Here is a 16,378-nt window from a genome sequence, read left to right as displayed (position 1 = left end):
AATGGAATCTTGGAACCTATTTTACATGTTCAATTGACTGGTTGGTTCTTAGGGTTCCTCCAGTTTTCTCTGAACTAGTAAAAGCTGCTTTTTCCTTTGATGCTTCCAACACCTGGAATGCCCTCCAACTGACTCTGAAGCTGAAGGTTCTTCCTTCTTATCCTGCATTTAAAAGTATTATTTCCGACCACTGTTTTTCGACTTGTAACCTTCTTAGCAAATTTTTATTGTTTATTCTTATTTATTGTGCCTATATGTATGAAATTGCGGATAAACTATGTCTCGTTTTGTAAGCTCGTCCTCGCTGTAAATGAGGGTAACCTCCATGTCTTACGAGTTGAAATAAAGGTTTGAAATGAATTTAAATAAAACTACACACACACTCCGAGGTTTGACAGGTGTGCTGTGGTGGCAGACATGATGCATTTAGCTGGTGGTTACTTGATGTGTGTGGAGTGTTTAACATGTATACACTCCATGTTCTCTCTCTCTCTCTCTTGGCATGAATGTTAATTAACAGTGTTGCCAAAGCAGTTTACATTACAACATATCACAATGTAGAATTATCATTTATCAATTGTTTCTAATAATAATAACGAAATTGTTCACTAATAAGCAAATTAGCAGTGTAATTCAGTACATGTATAGTTATTTGGCTCAAAATATACATAAATAAAACAAGATTGGACATTAAGTCACAACACTGTCGTTCAGTAACCATGTGTTCTTTTGTCGCTTGGTAGCCATGTCTTTCTATCTGTGCCTTTCTCAATGGCTATGGTCACTGATCTCTGTCTCTCTCCCACTCTCTATATATTCTGACGAGCCTGGGCCCTCATTTATCAATGGTGCGTACGCACAGATATGGGCATAAACCGTGCGTACGATAATTTCTAAGCAAAGTGTGGGACTTATCAATTTGAACGCATGCTTGAGATTGTGCGTATATCTACGCACAGCTCAGACCGTGCGTACATGGTGCCAAGCGGTAGAATAAGAAAACTGCAACGCGTAAATACGTTTTCGTGCATTAGTTTCAACACTGACGTGTTCGGTATGACCCGTCATATATCTTATTTTAACCTCCACTGTATATTTTTATTTAATAGCATTCGCGTTTTAAGGGAGCTATATTATTTTTAACATCTTTTCTATTGCCAGTTTGCTTTTACGTAATATCAATGCTGTTTTCAATTAATTAAATACAACTTTTTGCAAGGGTTGACTGACTGTCATACAAATAATCAACCATCTACATACTGTAACTTTTCAGTGCACGTTTTTATTTACATTGTGACAACAGCCTATTTGTGAGCTCCCGCACAGACGTGATGGAATTCACGTTCAAGTTTTTGTTGATCACATAGGCAGGCTACACATGGCGTAGGCTACATGGCAATGAGATTCATTGTTCTTGTATGCTCTCGTATTATTGTTATAGGCTATTGTCAAGAAAGGAAGTACATTATGTTCAATCGTGGCTTTAATTCGTATAGCCGAGAAGCAGTCTCCTAGCAGCTTCATTAATCCTGATCCATCTCAGCCACAGCATAACTGAGACCGGCTATGGAAAAAAATCACAAATAGACTACTGTAAATAAAATAGCATATAACATATTTATAAAGGATAGGCTCTAGCAGGGGTTCCCAACCTTTCTTCCCCAGGCCAGAGCCCCACGATTCCTTGGAGATATAGGAATATGATATGATATAGGTACAGGTCCATCAGCGAGGAGATGGCCCACAGCGGATAGCCATTTGAGAATAGGCTATTATGGCCAAACGAGGGCCTATAAATATTATTTAATGTTTTCATAAGCATAAAGATACAAGGACAACAGTTAGATTAATGATCAAGTTTGTGTATGCAGTCTTCGCAGGGCTCTGTGTCTGTGCCATGCGTTATGCGCAAGTTACTGTTGCATAATATGTAGGCTATGCTATTATATATAATTTATATAGGCTACCTAATACCGACATCAAAATAGATTGTATGCCTCTACAAAGCATATTATACCAGGTAGTAAATTGACGGAAAGTATGTCGCGACTTGGAATCAAATTGACAAACTTTAATCCCTGGGTATTAATCGAGAACGAAACAAAAAAAGGCATTCGTATTCCAGCATGGTTATTAATGACACCAACGCCAAACAGTGGTTAATGGTCTTTATTAGTATTTGTGCTGCCCAGGCAACAATGGTCTTTAGGAAGTCGTTGTTATCCGACATCACCTTGTACAAGTCCGTCAGCCTGTCGCATATTTCTCCCATAACGCGTGTTCGCTCGGCTTAGTCCATTTTTCCACATTTCATGGGGGTGTTTCATTACCATATATGGTTAATTACGAGCGGTTCTGTATGCAAATACTTAAAATCGCGCACGAGCGCGGAGCATAGAACAAGTGGCATTTATCAACACGGAGTACTTGCCGGTGTGCGTAGGACCTCAGGGGCGACGGTGGCTCCGGAGGTAGAGCAGTCGTCTGGCAATCCGGAGGTTCCCGGTTCGATTCCCGCTCCTCCCGGGCAGCGTGTCGATGTGAGCAAGACACTTAACCCCTAATTGCTTCCGATGAGCAGGTTGGCACCTTGCATGGTGCCAAGGTTACCTTGCATGGTTGCAGACAAACAATCTCTCTCTCAATACAACGCTCCTACCTCACCTCCTCTCAACTAAACTCTATCTGTCCTAGTGTATTATAGTGTGTGTGTCTGGTGTGTGTGCGTGTGGGATGTGGGTGATCTAATGGTGCACAGGTGTGTTCTATCAGTACTAATCAGCTACCTAATTGCTTCCACTCCTCCCGTGGCAGTAGTATCTCCCGTCCTTCACATATCCATGAGACAGGGGGTGATAGCTGCCACAATATATATACTATATCTTTCTCTTTCACTCTCTCTCACTCGCTCATTCACTTGCTCTCTCATGCACACACATACATGTTGTGGTCCATTGTGTAAAGCTAGGGGTCAGAACAGGTGTGGGGAAGGGCATTCCCCCCCCCCACACACACACACACATGCATTCCACCTCCAACCATAAAACATAAAACACCACACTCTCCCCTCACAAATAACTCTCTCTCCTCAACAGACCGTCCTTGAAAATCACATCCAATAAACTAGATAAGAGCATGATATCCAGGTCCTCATTGACTTGTTTCATCCAATAAACTAGAGCATGAGATCCAGGTCCTCATTGACTTATCCAATGAGGACCAATAAATATCCAATAAACTTTTAGTAGATAACTTCTGAGAAATAAGGTAAAGTTTACCTGCCCAGCAGAAATAGAGCAAGCTTGGCGGCTGGGTGGCACAGCGGACATTGCGCTCGTCACCAACGCACGAGACACTCAATTGGCAGAGTTAGCGGGAGGGGTGTCAATGGGGTGGTAATCTGGACGTTGTGGACAGCGACTCCTACAGGTCGGACAGGGCGCCTGCACAGCAAAAGACAGGAGAGGGCGGGGGCAGTGTGAGCCTCCTACACGTTACTCCTCGCCAATGAGAGTCCGCGCTGGCAGGTGAAAAGAGAGCAGCTGGCTGTCTCCATATGTATGGGAGGAAGCATGTGATGAATGACCAGTAGGGGGCACATGCGCACAACAACCAGGTAGGGGAGAGGGGAATTGGCATAACGACTAAATTGGGATGGGAGGAAAAACACAGAAAAATCTGGAGGAGAAAAAGAGGATTAAAAAAAAGAAATAGAGCAAGCTCTGCATCACCTTTCAAGCCTGTGCACATTAAGCTGAATTTAAAAAGAAAAAACGAATTCCCAGCCTCTGATTGGCAGTCGGCCATTGCTCATTGTGTTACTTTCTGACAAGGAACGCAATGGTTCTGTTAGTATAGTAACATTACAATAAATATAGGCAATACAAGTTTTATATATATATATATATATATATATATATATATATATATATATATATATATATATATATATATATATATATATATATATATATATATATATATATATATATATATATATATATATATATATATATATATATATATATATATATTATGAGTAAGAGTAAACAGTATACACAAGGTGCAGTATACACAAGGTGCCCTAACTGGCATGATATACTAGTACGGCATACGTTGTAGTCCCTGCAGGTTTAGGTGGTTAAGAGTCCAACACACTTAGTGGTCAGACATTCCTAATAGTTCTCGAGTTCTACAGCAGGAGATACAAGCAGCGCTCTCTCTTTTAAGAGGTGAAGAAGTGCACTGTAAGCCCAGGGGTGAGCGGGGCGATAGAGAGAGGGCGGATGAGAGAAGGGGAGGACGGCGGAATGGCAGACGCTCGTTAACACCCTGTTTGTGTGGCCGCCCGGCCCTGGAGGTGGACGTGTAACGTGGCCAGGCGCGAGGCTCTCTCGACCCGACCCGGATATATTGGGGGACACATACTGAGAGATATTTATACATCGGCATGTGTAGCCGACTATTAGTGGCATCGGAAAAAAAAGTACACAAATCCTCAACTTGAGTGAAACACACAGAATACTATAATAGATAGATAGATGCTTTATTGCCATTTCGACACATGGTTGATTGGGATTTGTCTCGGTGCAACGCTCATTTCCGCATAAAACAGTGGAAAAAACATACAGTAGAAAAAGCATACAAGAATACATACAATGCAGTCCCCTGAAGTAGAAGAAATATTTCACAAACATTTCATATAACCGTGAGTTCCTAAAAATGCAACAGTGCTACAGTGCATAAAAGAGCTCAGTGCTGTTTTTCCATCTGTACTCCCTGGCGCCAGCGTTTTTGACCATTTTCACGATGTTTGCAGAACCATCGTATATTCTATATTATAGCTATGGAGACAATAGTATGGCTAATTTGAAAGGCAATATTTATACTCCAACAGGGAACAAACCGTTTATTTCTACATACCTTCGTTCCTGCTCAATCCCAGGCTAAAACCCGTCCCGTTTCAGTCTTGTTTCCTGGAACGCAAGATATTACGTGTTTTCTGTGCAGCATGCACATTTTGTGCGGGTTGCTCGCCTGACACCTATATTATTTCCAGGTCAAAGGTAAACATGACCATACATAGAATGGTTCTATTCACAAAGCCACCATGGGGGGGGGGGGGGGGTCCCTTGCGGACTAGTTTTCTGACGCTGGGATCATTACAAAGGCATGTTCTATGATGGGGTTCGGTAAAATAGACGTTACCTTTGTCAGCAGGTCCACCAAAACCCTGTCCACTCTTGCTCCGAAGTGTCTGAGTCAGAACAGGAACAATAAATAACGTTAGTTGGCCCTGGCAGCACCCAACAGATAACGTCAACGTTACATCCAAACGGCCTGTTTGAAAATACTAGAATCCAACATAGTCTGGTGAAAACGCACCTTATGTTATGGATGGATTGTCACCATTTGTCCTCTTCATAATAATCTCCAATAGTTTGCTCTAGGCGATCACCATTGCTGAACGTTATAGTTGGCTCTAGTCTCTCAATTATTTTATTATTATTATTATTAAAATGTTACATGCTTGGCCGGTTTGACTATAGTATTTTTATGATTTACCAGAAGTCCAATGTATCATACATAAGTGTGATCATAATAATCTCCAATAGTTCGCTCACCATTGCATAGGCAGTTTGCAGGCTAGTGGCTACTACTTTTGGCCTCAGAGGGAGAGGACGCTGGCGTTGTCTGTTCGCCGCTTCTCCTCTGAAACTAACTGTAGCATTATACTATTGAGCTTTTATGCATGCTGTTTACAGTTGTGGTTCTCTTAGCTACCTTACTGTTTATCTCAGCTTAAACCTATGCATACTTTTTGAGCTACCAAGTCGGACTCCATTGAACTGGTAGTTGTCTGTACCTACCTGCTTCAATCTCCTCCAACACTGGAAAATCTGCTCAAGCTCCCGCCGTCAGCGAGACATCACCCGGATACTCCAGTCCATCCAGCACCACGGCTGTGTTGCTATTTTTCTCGGATAGCCTCCCGGCTTCACCAGTACGGTTGGGCTTTGTGCTTGATCGCTACCCGTCTCCTCCTGTCATGCTGTGGATCTTCCCCTGCCTAGCCGTTTTCCATTTCTGCGTGTCTAGCCCATGGCTAACGGCTAACACCAGGCTCACACCCCCCTCCACTGACATGCTACAATATCTCGCCCCGCAACTACATAAACTGAACAACTGCACAATTCCAACATGCATCTCTGTCATCAAACAACTAGGACTTCTACACCGACCCCGCTATATTCACAGAAGCTCCCGAAGAAAGTTTGTTCATTCTCAATCGGTTCACAACATCCCATCCATCTGGTCTGTGCGCACTTCCACTTCCGCATTCCCGCAACGTCATCTGAACACTGCCACTACTGGATCTAGTAGCCCTGGTAACACTGCGAGATCTGCACGCTACCACCAGCATGACGCACTCAAGGGAGGCGCACGTGCATGCAATCTCCGCCCCCTCCAGCTACACAATCGACGGTCTCTGGTTTGTGTTAACATCCCTCCATCACTGTCTGCCCCAGCATCCCTCACCAATTTAACATTCATGCTCCAGGATGTTCGCTCCCTCAATAACAAATATTTTCTTATTCATGACATATTAACCAACAGGAAAATTGATTTTTTTATGCCTTACTAAAACTTGTCAAAATCAACAGGACTTCCTCCCGCTCAACCAAGCCACACCCCCAGGCTATGCTTATATACAGAAACCACGCACTCAGGGTCGTGGTGGTGGGCTGGCTGTGATTCACCGGGCTGACTTCCTGGTTAAAGAGCTCCCAGTACCCACTGTCACCTCCTTTGAGTGTGTGGCTTTCTTACTACCTGGGCCTACACCACTCCAGGTAGTCCTCATCTACCGCCCCCCCCAAAGCCTCCACTACCTTCATGTCTGACCTATCCGAGCTCCTCACCACTGTCTCCTCCACACTCCTGCTTGGGGATTTCAATATCCACATGGACAACACCAGCTGCTCTGCAGCCATTGATCTCATCTCCCTATTGGACTGCTTTACTATCACACAGCACATCATAGGTCCCACCCACACCAAAGGTCACACTTTAGATCTTGTATGCTCCACTGGTACAACCCCAACTGATATACAGTGTCTTGACCTAGCTGTGTCTGACCACCATATTGTTCTGTTCACTATTCCTGCTACTCTACCCAAGCTACGAGATGCACGCACAATCACCTACAGGAATATTCAAAGAGTGAGTGCACCAGCCCTCACCAACCTGCTCACCACCCACCTGGCTTCAGCTCCCCCCAGCACCCTGGTGGATGATATGGTTGCCCACTACAACTCCGCCCTATCTCTCAGCCTGAACTCTCTTGCCCCCATCATAACCCGGACTGTCACCTACACCTGTCCTGCCCCTTGGTTCACCACTGAACTTCGCACCTTGAAAGCAGTTGGTCGCCAGCTGGAGAGGCGCCGGAATAAATCCGGCCTCACTGTCCATCGCGAGGCTTACAAAGACCATGTGGGACAGTATAAGGATGCTAAGGATACTACTCCACCCTCATCACCAACCAGAACATTTTTTAAGACCATCAACCACCGATCTCCAACCTTCCTTTCCTAAGCAAGATCCTGGAAAGAGCAGTGGCCGCCCAAATGCACCAACACATGTCCAACCATGAACTCTATGAACCCTTTCAATCTGGCTTCAGGAAACACCACAGCACCGAGACTGCCCTCACCAAGGTCACCAACGACCTCCTCATTGCCTCCGACTCCGGTCACATCAACCTCCTCATCCTCCTGGATCTATCTGCGGCCTTTGACGCAGTCTCCCATTCCATTCTCCTCAACCGCCTCTCTGACCACCTGGGTGTTACTGGGACCGCTCTCACCTGGTTCGAGCCTTACCTCACTGACAGTTAATCTCCATCTGCAACTCCACCTCCACCCCTGCCCCAGTCAACCAAGGTGTGCTGCAGGGCTCCATTCTTGGTCCACTCCTCTTCACAATCTACATGCTTACTCTTGGTCACATCATCCGGAAACATGGTCTCAATTTCCACTCCTACGCTGATGACACTCAGCTCTACATCAGCACCTCACCCTCCACTCCTCTCCCCCACAGCACCTCATCAACTGTCTCCTTGACATCAAGGCCTGGATGTCACCCAATTTCCTGAAGCTAAATAGCAAGAACACTGAGCTCATGGTTGTGGCCAAGCAGTCACTGCTCCGGAAGGTTGGAGATCTCCTCCTTGAAGTGGATGGCTGCCTAATCCACCCTTCCTCAGAAGTTCGCAACCTGGGCGTCATACTGGACTCCACCCTCTCCTTTCATTCCCACATAAAAACAATAACCAAATCAGCTTTTTTCCATCTCAGGAACATTTCCCGACGCCGGCCATCTCTCCCCGACTCTGTAGCAGAGACTCTCATCCACGCTTTCGTCACCTCCCGTCTTGACTATGCAAACTCTGTCCTCATAGGGCTACCCAGTAATGCCCTGAACAGGCTACAATGTGTGCAAAATTCTGCTGCCAGGGTTCTCACCCGCACCAAGTCCTGGCACCACATCACCCCCACCCTCATCCACCTCCACTGGCTTCCAGTCAAGTCCAGCATCAATTTCAAGATCCTCCTCATCACCTACAAAGCCCTTCACTCCCTTGCCCCCCAGTACCTAGCGGACCTCCTCCATCCCTACATCCCGCCCCGGAGGCTGCGGTCCTCTGACTCCGGTCTCCTCTCCATCCCCACCACCAACATGTGGACTGTTGGTCCCAGAGAATCCAACCCCTCAGAATCCAACCCCTAATGAGCACACACACGACACGCACGCTGTACACGCTCGCACACTAGCAGCCACTTTAACATGAGCAAGCACACACTCATGATGCACACGCCCACACTTATGGCCACAAAGGAAGGGTCACTTTAAAAATAGTATAGCAACAGTAACAGTGTATTGCACTACCAAGGGACCTAGCATGTCCTCCATGCTCTGTAAATAACTATGTACATATACCGAGATGCCCCACTATGTTACCTGTTTATTGCACAATGTTGTTTTATTGGATTCTATTATATGTTGTACCGCTGTATTGCACATCGTTGCGGGCAAGACCACCCGCATTTCATTGTATACTTGTATGCCGTGACAAATAAAACTCTTGACTTGACTTGACTAAGTGACAGCACTTAATGACAGGGAAAAACAATTGACAGCAATCAAGTGACAGATGACAGAGAAGGTGGGTGGTTCCCGACCGTAGTCAAGAACCAGAATCGTAACACCCACCCTCTGGAACTCACTCCCTCCAAACATCCGTAGTGCTACATCCCTGCACTCCTTCAAATCCCAACTCAAAACCCACCTTTTCACCAAATTTGTAAATTACTCTGCCTGATTTCCCCTTTTTTCTTTCGTTTTCTTTCTTTCCTTCCTTTTGATTATTATTTTGTTGTTACGTTGTTCCCTGTCCCCCTCCCTTAGCTGTTAAGCGCCTTGGGTCTCCTGAAAGGCGCTATATATATTTAAGATATTATTATTATTATTATTATTACTCTGGTCAGCAGTGAGTGAGCAACCCCTCCCCCCCCCCCACAGTAACTAGCCCAGTTCAAAAGGTAGGTACTGCCACCTATCGGGATTCGATCGTCATTTCAATTATTCCGGCTAACTGTTTAGTATCATAATAATAAAGTATACTCTATTCATAGTCCATTCATTTTCCTACAACAAAGACTCCAGACGACAGTGAGAGGTCTAGCACTGTTTGATATGAATCTGTGTATTTTACTTTTGATATATTCAATATCAAATACTTTTACTATTAGGAATGTCTTTCCATTTTTGCACAAAATGAGTTCCTTTCTATCACTAACATAATTGTTTCAGCATTTTTGGTTGAAATAAAAAAAAAATTATTTATTGAGAATATTTTCTTGTTGAGCTATAGATTATGGATAAATAAGCACAGAAAGGTACACCATGCGAATGTTAATGCTATATTTGTTTTAAACGAGACGATTTAGAAATGGGCAATGGGGAAATACATTGCGTTGGAACAGAGGGTGGAACACGATAAACGGCAATGACGTAACCACTACACCTCCCTATACCAATCGCTACCTAAGAGTGGGTATCACATTTTGTTTTTAAATCTCATTATCTCTACGGCTGACATGGAAATTCTTGTGGAAGCAGAGAGGGAGGCATGTGCCTGGCACAGCAGACCTCCATTTCTCACCACGGTTTATAGACGTACAGTTTAGTTTAGTTTAGTTTATTGCGTTTATTTGAAAAGGGACAGTGCACATTATTCAACAGTAATGAGATAGAGTACCACCACTGTAAATATGCCAGTGTTAGCTGGGTAGCTAGTGTTCAACTGTAGTCCCCAGGCAAGATGTTAAATGCCAGGTAAAAACAGAATAGATAGACATTTTATACATTTTAAGAGCATAATTAAAACAGTATTTGAATATAACAGCATAGTTAAGGCTATACAATGCATAATTTGCTATTGGCAAAGTCGGGACAAATACAATGTAGGATGGGAGAATACAGAATACAGGAAAGAAAAATGCTGAGACAGAACAAGGCAAGACAGGGACGATGTAACATCAGCAACATGTAGGCAAACAGACAGACATACATTAAGTAACACACACTACTAGTTAACTACTAACACACACAAAGTAATACAGACTAACAGGCACATAGAGAGTGAAGCGAATTGCATGCAAGAAACGACTCCCTCGCAGGCACATGCACACATAGAGGCCAAGGGGTGCCTGAGCACCTGCCTTTTTGAGCCTCATAAAAAAAGTGCCCTTTTTGAAGAAAAAAAAATATATATTTCTTTTTTATTTTTTTTTACCGTTACGCATATAGACTGCCCTTCCAACTGAAAAATGTCAGGATAGAATCAAAATATTAGGTAAAGAGAGAGAGATGCCCCATATTCCATTGCAGTTTGCACGGCCTGCTCAGCGTGCCTCTCCGCAGACCTATATATTTTATGCATAGCGTGGGTGATGATGATGATGATGATGATAGAAACCGCTGTGGCACATACAGTTGAATGCTGGTATTACACTCATTGAGGGACACGAAGAAGTCAAGTCCAATGGGATTTGGGAATCTCAAATACAAATCGGGGGATTGGAATAAAAAATGTATTTATATTAAACAATACAGAATATACAGCACTTCTTGGGGTCTGTAGGGTAAGCACTTATTCCCTCCCCCCTGAACATTTGTGGAGATGTATGGGCCTTTTAAGTCAGTGATAAAAGTGTCTTTCAAGGATAAGTGAGCTCCTGCACTGATTATTATAGTTCAATATTCAATATTTGATCATCAAAACCCCCCAAAAAGCATAAAAACGGGGGCCCCCGCCCCGAAAAGGGCCCTTAAAAATCGTGCTTGCGCGCTACGCGTGCTCGGTTAATATATACACACAAGTGTAGTGCCCTTTTCAGCCTTTGAGCACCTGCCCCTCTAAAGTCCTGTGCACGTCCCTGCTCCCTCGGTCCCACCATATACAGTTTGGAATATGGAACAGCTGTGTGCGGAACAGGAATGGGGAGGGCGTGCTGTCACAAAACACAGTCCCATCGTTGTCCCAAACGTCCCCTCTCTACGTCAAGGCGGCGCACGCGTCTGTGCCCCCGGATGCCCAGTGGGGGCTGTGGGAAGGGGCCCCGGCCCCATACCGGTCCCATACCGATCAAGCGGGCAGAGGGGAGGGAAGGACACATACCTTAGCAGACACAGTGACATGTGTAGGAATGGCTAACTGAGTAAAATGTATGACGTCTTGGTCCGCGTGTCCTCCACTGGACAGGACAAAGTCACAGAGCGCACAGCGACTCTGCGGTTAGTTTGTGTAAACTGACCAAGCTTGCAAAAGACCTGAACTCCTCATTATTTCACCATAACTTCACCTACAATTCTAAATGAGCTAATTAGGGTAGGTTTTCTTTTTTTGTAATGGTTAAAGCAGGGGTCGGCAATTAAGTTTGGCCTCAGGCCAAATTCTTTCCAAGCCATTATATGGCGGGCCAGAACCAAACGTTTTTTTTTTTTTTTTAACTCTGTGACAGACCACCTTATAACTAAGACATACATTTGTGGCGCAGAAAATTTATCAAAATAAACTAGCTGCATAGGTGGCATAATAAACTGAAAAACAAGCAGTTCTACTTACCATTATTATACTGTATATAATAAATGTTTGCACTGAACATTATACCTGCCTTTTTGCCATTTTATTATAAAAACCAGAGACAAGCGCCTCTCTCTATCGGTCTATCCATCTTACATTACGCGCAACCAGTGCATCTATCTGACGGCCCGTTCTGTGGAGCGGACTGGACTACTGAGAAACTATAGGAATTTTCCATTGGTTCTCCCAGTCCACGTGACCATTTCTCTCTCTCTCTCTCTCTCTCTCTCTCTCTCTCTCTCTCTCTCTCTCTCTCTCTCTCTCTCTCTCTCTCTCTCTCTCTCTCTCTCTCTCTCTCTCTCTCTCTCTCTCTCTCTCTCTCTCTCTCTCTCTCTCTAGGAGTGAGAGTACAGTTCAGCTACAGAGGTACCATGACAGTGACAGCTACTGTCTGATCCTGCCTCCCAACCTCAAGTCGGCCATCGCCGCCATCACCTACATGGCTGAGCAACTGAAGAGACAGGACACGGACGACACGGTGAGACAGTACACTGTCAGATACACAATTACACACACATATACACACACACTGTCAGATACACACACATATACACACACTGTCAGATACACAAACCCACACACTGTCAGATACACACACATTATACACACACTGTCAGATACACACACATTATACACACACTGTCAGATACACTCACATTATACACACACTGTCAGATACACACACATTATACACACACTGTCAGATACACTCACACACACTGTCAGATACACACACACACACACACACATATACACACAATCTATACACAAACACACACACTGTCAAATTATACACACACTGTCAGATACACACACATTATACACACACTGTCAGATACACTCACATATACTGTACACACACTGTCAGATACACAAACACACACTGTCAGATACACACACATATACACACACTGTCAGATACACACACATTATACACACACTGTCAGATACACTCACATATACACACTGTCAGATACACAAACACACACACTGTCAGATACACACACATATACACACACTGTCAGATACACACACACACACACACACACACTGTCAGATACACAAACACACACACTGTCAGATACACACACACACACACACTGTCAGATACACACACATATACACATGCTGTCAGATACACACATACACACACTGTCAGATACACACACACACTGTCAGATACACACACATTGTCAGATACACACACACAAACACACTGTCAGATACACAAACACACACACTGTCAGATACACAAACGCCATCAGATACACAAACACATGCCGTCAGATACACACACATACACACACTGTCAGATACACAAACACACACACTGTCAGATACACACACACACTGTCCGATACACACACATTGTCAGATACACACACAAACACACTGTCAGAGACACAAACACACACACTGTCAGATACACAAACGCCATCAAATACACAAACACATGCCGTCAGATACACACACATACACACACTGTCAGATACACAAACACACACACTGTCAGATACACATACATATACACACACTGTCAGATACACAAACACACACTGTCAAATACACACACACACGCCGTCAGATACACAAAGGAATATACACACAGGGAGGCAAATACACGAACACACACAGACACAGGAACACATACACAGGCAAGTGCACACACACACACAAACATAGAGGTATGTACAGTAAACACTCATAGGGGTGGGCGGTATAATGCCGGAACTGGTATACTGGTAGAAATCCATGCCAGGGTAGAGATTTGACGCTGCCAGATGTACCAGTAGAAGAACCTTTAGAATCTTTGAATGTAAAAATACTTCACATTTCCAAATGTAACACAAAGCTAGCGAACTGCACGCTGCCATTATTCAAAGATAATAAACTAGTCAAGAAGTTGACTAAAATCAAGTTTCAAGTTTCTTTATTAGTTGTCATACAGAAATACAGAATACTTTTGTATGAAATGCTTCTTTCTGTTTTGCTCCTGAGAGTGTGCTAGATGAAATAGATAAGTATAAAATAAGTATAATATAAGTATAAAATAGAAAAGGCAAGTACGTAAACAAGTGTAACAAAACAAAGATGTTCAATATACATATATACAATATACAATGCAGAGTAGAGAAGGTAACTGAGTTACAATACAATATACAGTACAATGCAGAAATGTGATGAGGTACAACTTAGCTTGTGGTGCCACCTTGTGGTGGTAAGGTGCAATGAGGTATGAGTTGTGAGTTGTAGTGCAAATCTCTTTTACCAATAAATATAAAGTGTGTTAAAGTGTCTAAAGTGGGTAAAGTGGGTGCTACAGTGAGTTGTTTATTTAAAGTGAATGTGTATGTGTGGATGTGTGTGCTGTGAGTGTATTTGATGGTTTGTTACATAGTGTTATTGTCATTGAGCATCCTGATGGCCTGGGGATAGAAGCTCCTTCTGAGTCTTTCTGTGCTTGCCATGAGACTCCGGTATCGCTTGCCTGACCACAGCAGTTCAAAGAGGCAGTTGTTTGGGTGGCTAGTCTTTTATTATTCTCTTAGCCTTACTCTTGCAACGCTTGTTCGAAATGTCTTGGAGAGTGGGAAGCCCACCTCCATGTGCGTTCGGCTGAACGGGCCACTCTCTGTAGTCTGCTACGGTCTTGTGCGGTGCTATTCCCAAACCAGAAGGTGATATTGCCAGTCTCTATTGTGCATGAGTAGAAGTTCTTAACACATTGGGTGCCACGCCCCTTTTCCCAGATAACCCCTTGAGTGCCAGCGCTTTAGTCAATGGGAGGTCGGGGATATTTGCGAACGCTTAAACTATATCTTAAATTATGGCTATGGGTCTAAAACACCCCTCGCTTATCAATGACTTGCTTGCAGTCAACATGTGTGAAACGGATTGTTTTGAATACGAGTATTGTAACTGAGGGGTACAATTCCCTGACTGTATTACTAGATATGATACTTACTACCACTACCTTTGTACTTAATATTCGGCCACCCAGTACACGGCATAAATATATTATCATGAACACTCTCACGTAGATGAAACGGATCCAACACAAATGTACAAATTAGAAACAGGTCTTTATTTCTACACAGCGATGGTGTGTAGAATAAGCACTTAATCACTTAATTACATTTATGAATTGAAATAGTATGCACTTTTATGGCAAAGGGTATTCATCGGTATATCAATAGAGAATGTCCAATCTCTGAAGGCGCAGGTGGTAAATATACGACCTGGAATAGTTAAGGAATAACAGCAATGATACTTTAATGATTATAAGACTGGATACACTAGAGGGGGTTAATCCGGTCGCTTGTAAGCCGACAGGAGTAGGAGGGGGGGGGGGTAGAATCCGGCTGCCTCGTCCGGCCAAGGGTATCCCAGGTGAACCCACTGTAGTGCCGTTCAATGCGCCGGCGATCCTTGGACCACAGATGAAAGCAGGTGGACTCTTTGTGGGCCGGCTCTCTCCGGTCCACGGGGGAGAGACGTGAAGCGACCTCGTCTTGCAGAGCGTCTCCTCACCTTGCGTCCTCTCCAGGGGGGGGGGTTCCAACACACGGCAGTGTCGGGGGTCTTTATCCATGGAATAATCAAAGTATCCAAAGCATAATCCGTGCCTGGGAAGGCGGGCTGTCGTCGGTAGAATAATCCGGTATACAGGTCCACTCGCTCGTCGGCTCTGGGGCTCCTCGGGTGCAGCTTCACATAGGGTCAACCACCCTGGGTAAGCAGCCAGTTCTCTGCCCGAAACGATGGGGTACTGACTACGGTAGTATTCTCACCGCACGAAGCACTATATATTAACAGACTATTATTAGCTTAATAGACTACGTCCAACTCGACGATATAGTGCCAAATATGACTATTCAAATATTAATATACACGATGTCTCAATACCGATGGTAGGCGAACTTGGCCTTACTCCCACACGTGGCGTCGCGGGGAGGCTTTACGTCTGTGACTCTATTGGAGGGTAAGAAACTGGACTGAAAAGAAAGTCCTACTTTAGTAGCGCAGTATATATATGCACTATGAACAAATAGTCCCATTAGTGGTGCGGTAGCCAAATTCCTACGCGGAACTAGGACTTGTTCGTACATGTCGAGCGGTACGTTTGAACTGGGTCTGAGGGGTATGGCAGCCTGGCACCAAGGTCTC

At 44.1% G+C, this 16,378-nt stretch overlaps 1 protein-coding gene across 1 annotated transcript in view; it reads left to right on the top strand.

The window, feature by feature from the left end:
- chrnb1l (cholinergic receptor, nicotinic, beta 1 (muscle) like) overlaps positions 1 to 16,378 on the top strand; it is a gene marked incomplete at both ends in the record, with an annotated part of 66,015 nt that overhangs the window by 37,055 nt on the left and 12,582 nt on the right. The window contains one exon of the mRNA XM_084336174.1: positions 12,551 to 12,689. Within this exon, the coding sequence (XP_084192300.1) occupies positions 12,551 to 12,689 (139 nt within the window). The remainder of the gene's footprint in view (positions 1 to 12,550; positions 12,690 to 16,378) is intronic.

This window comes from Notolepis coatsorum (genome assembly GCF_963971535.1).
Source record: "Notolepis coatsorum genome assembly, chromosome: 1".
In the NCBI taxonomy this organism is placed as follows: Eukaryota; Metazoa; Chordata; class Actinopteri; order Aulopiformes; family Paralepididae; genus Notolepis; species Notolepis coatsorum.
Note: the sequence above shows the minus strand (reverse complement) of the source record. Positions and strands in the feature narration are given on the sequence as shown.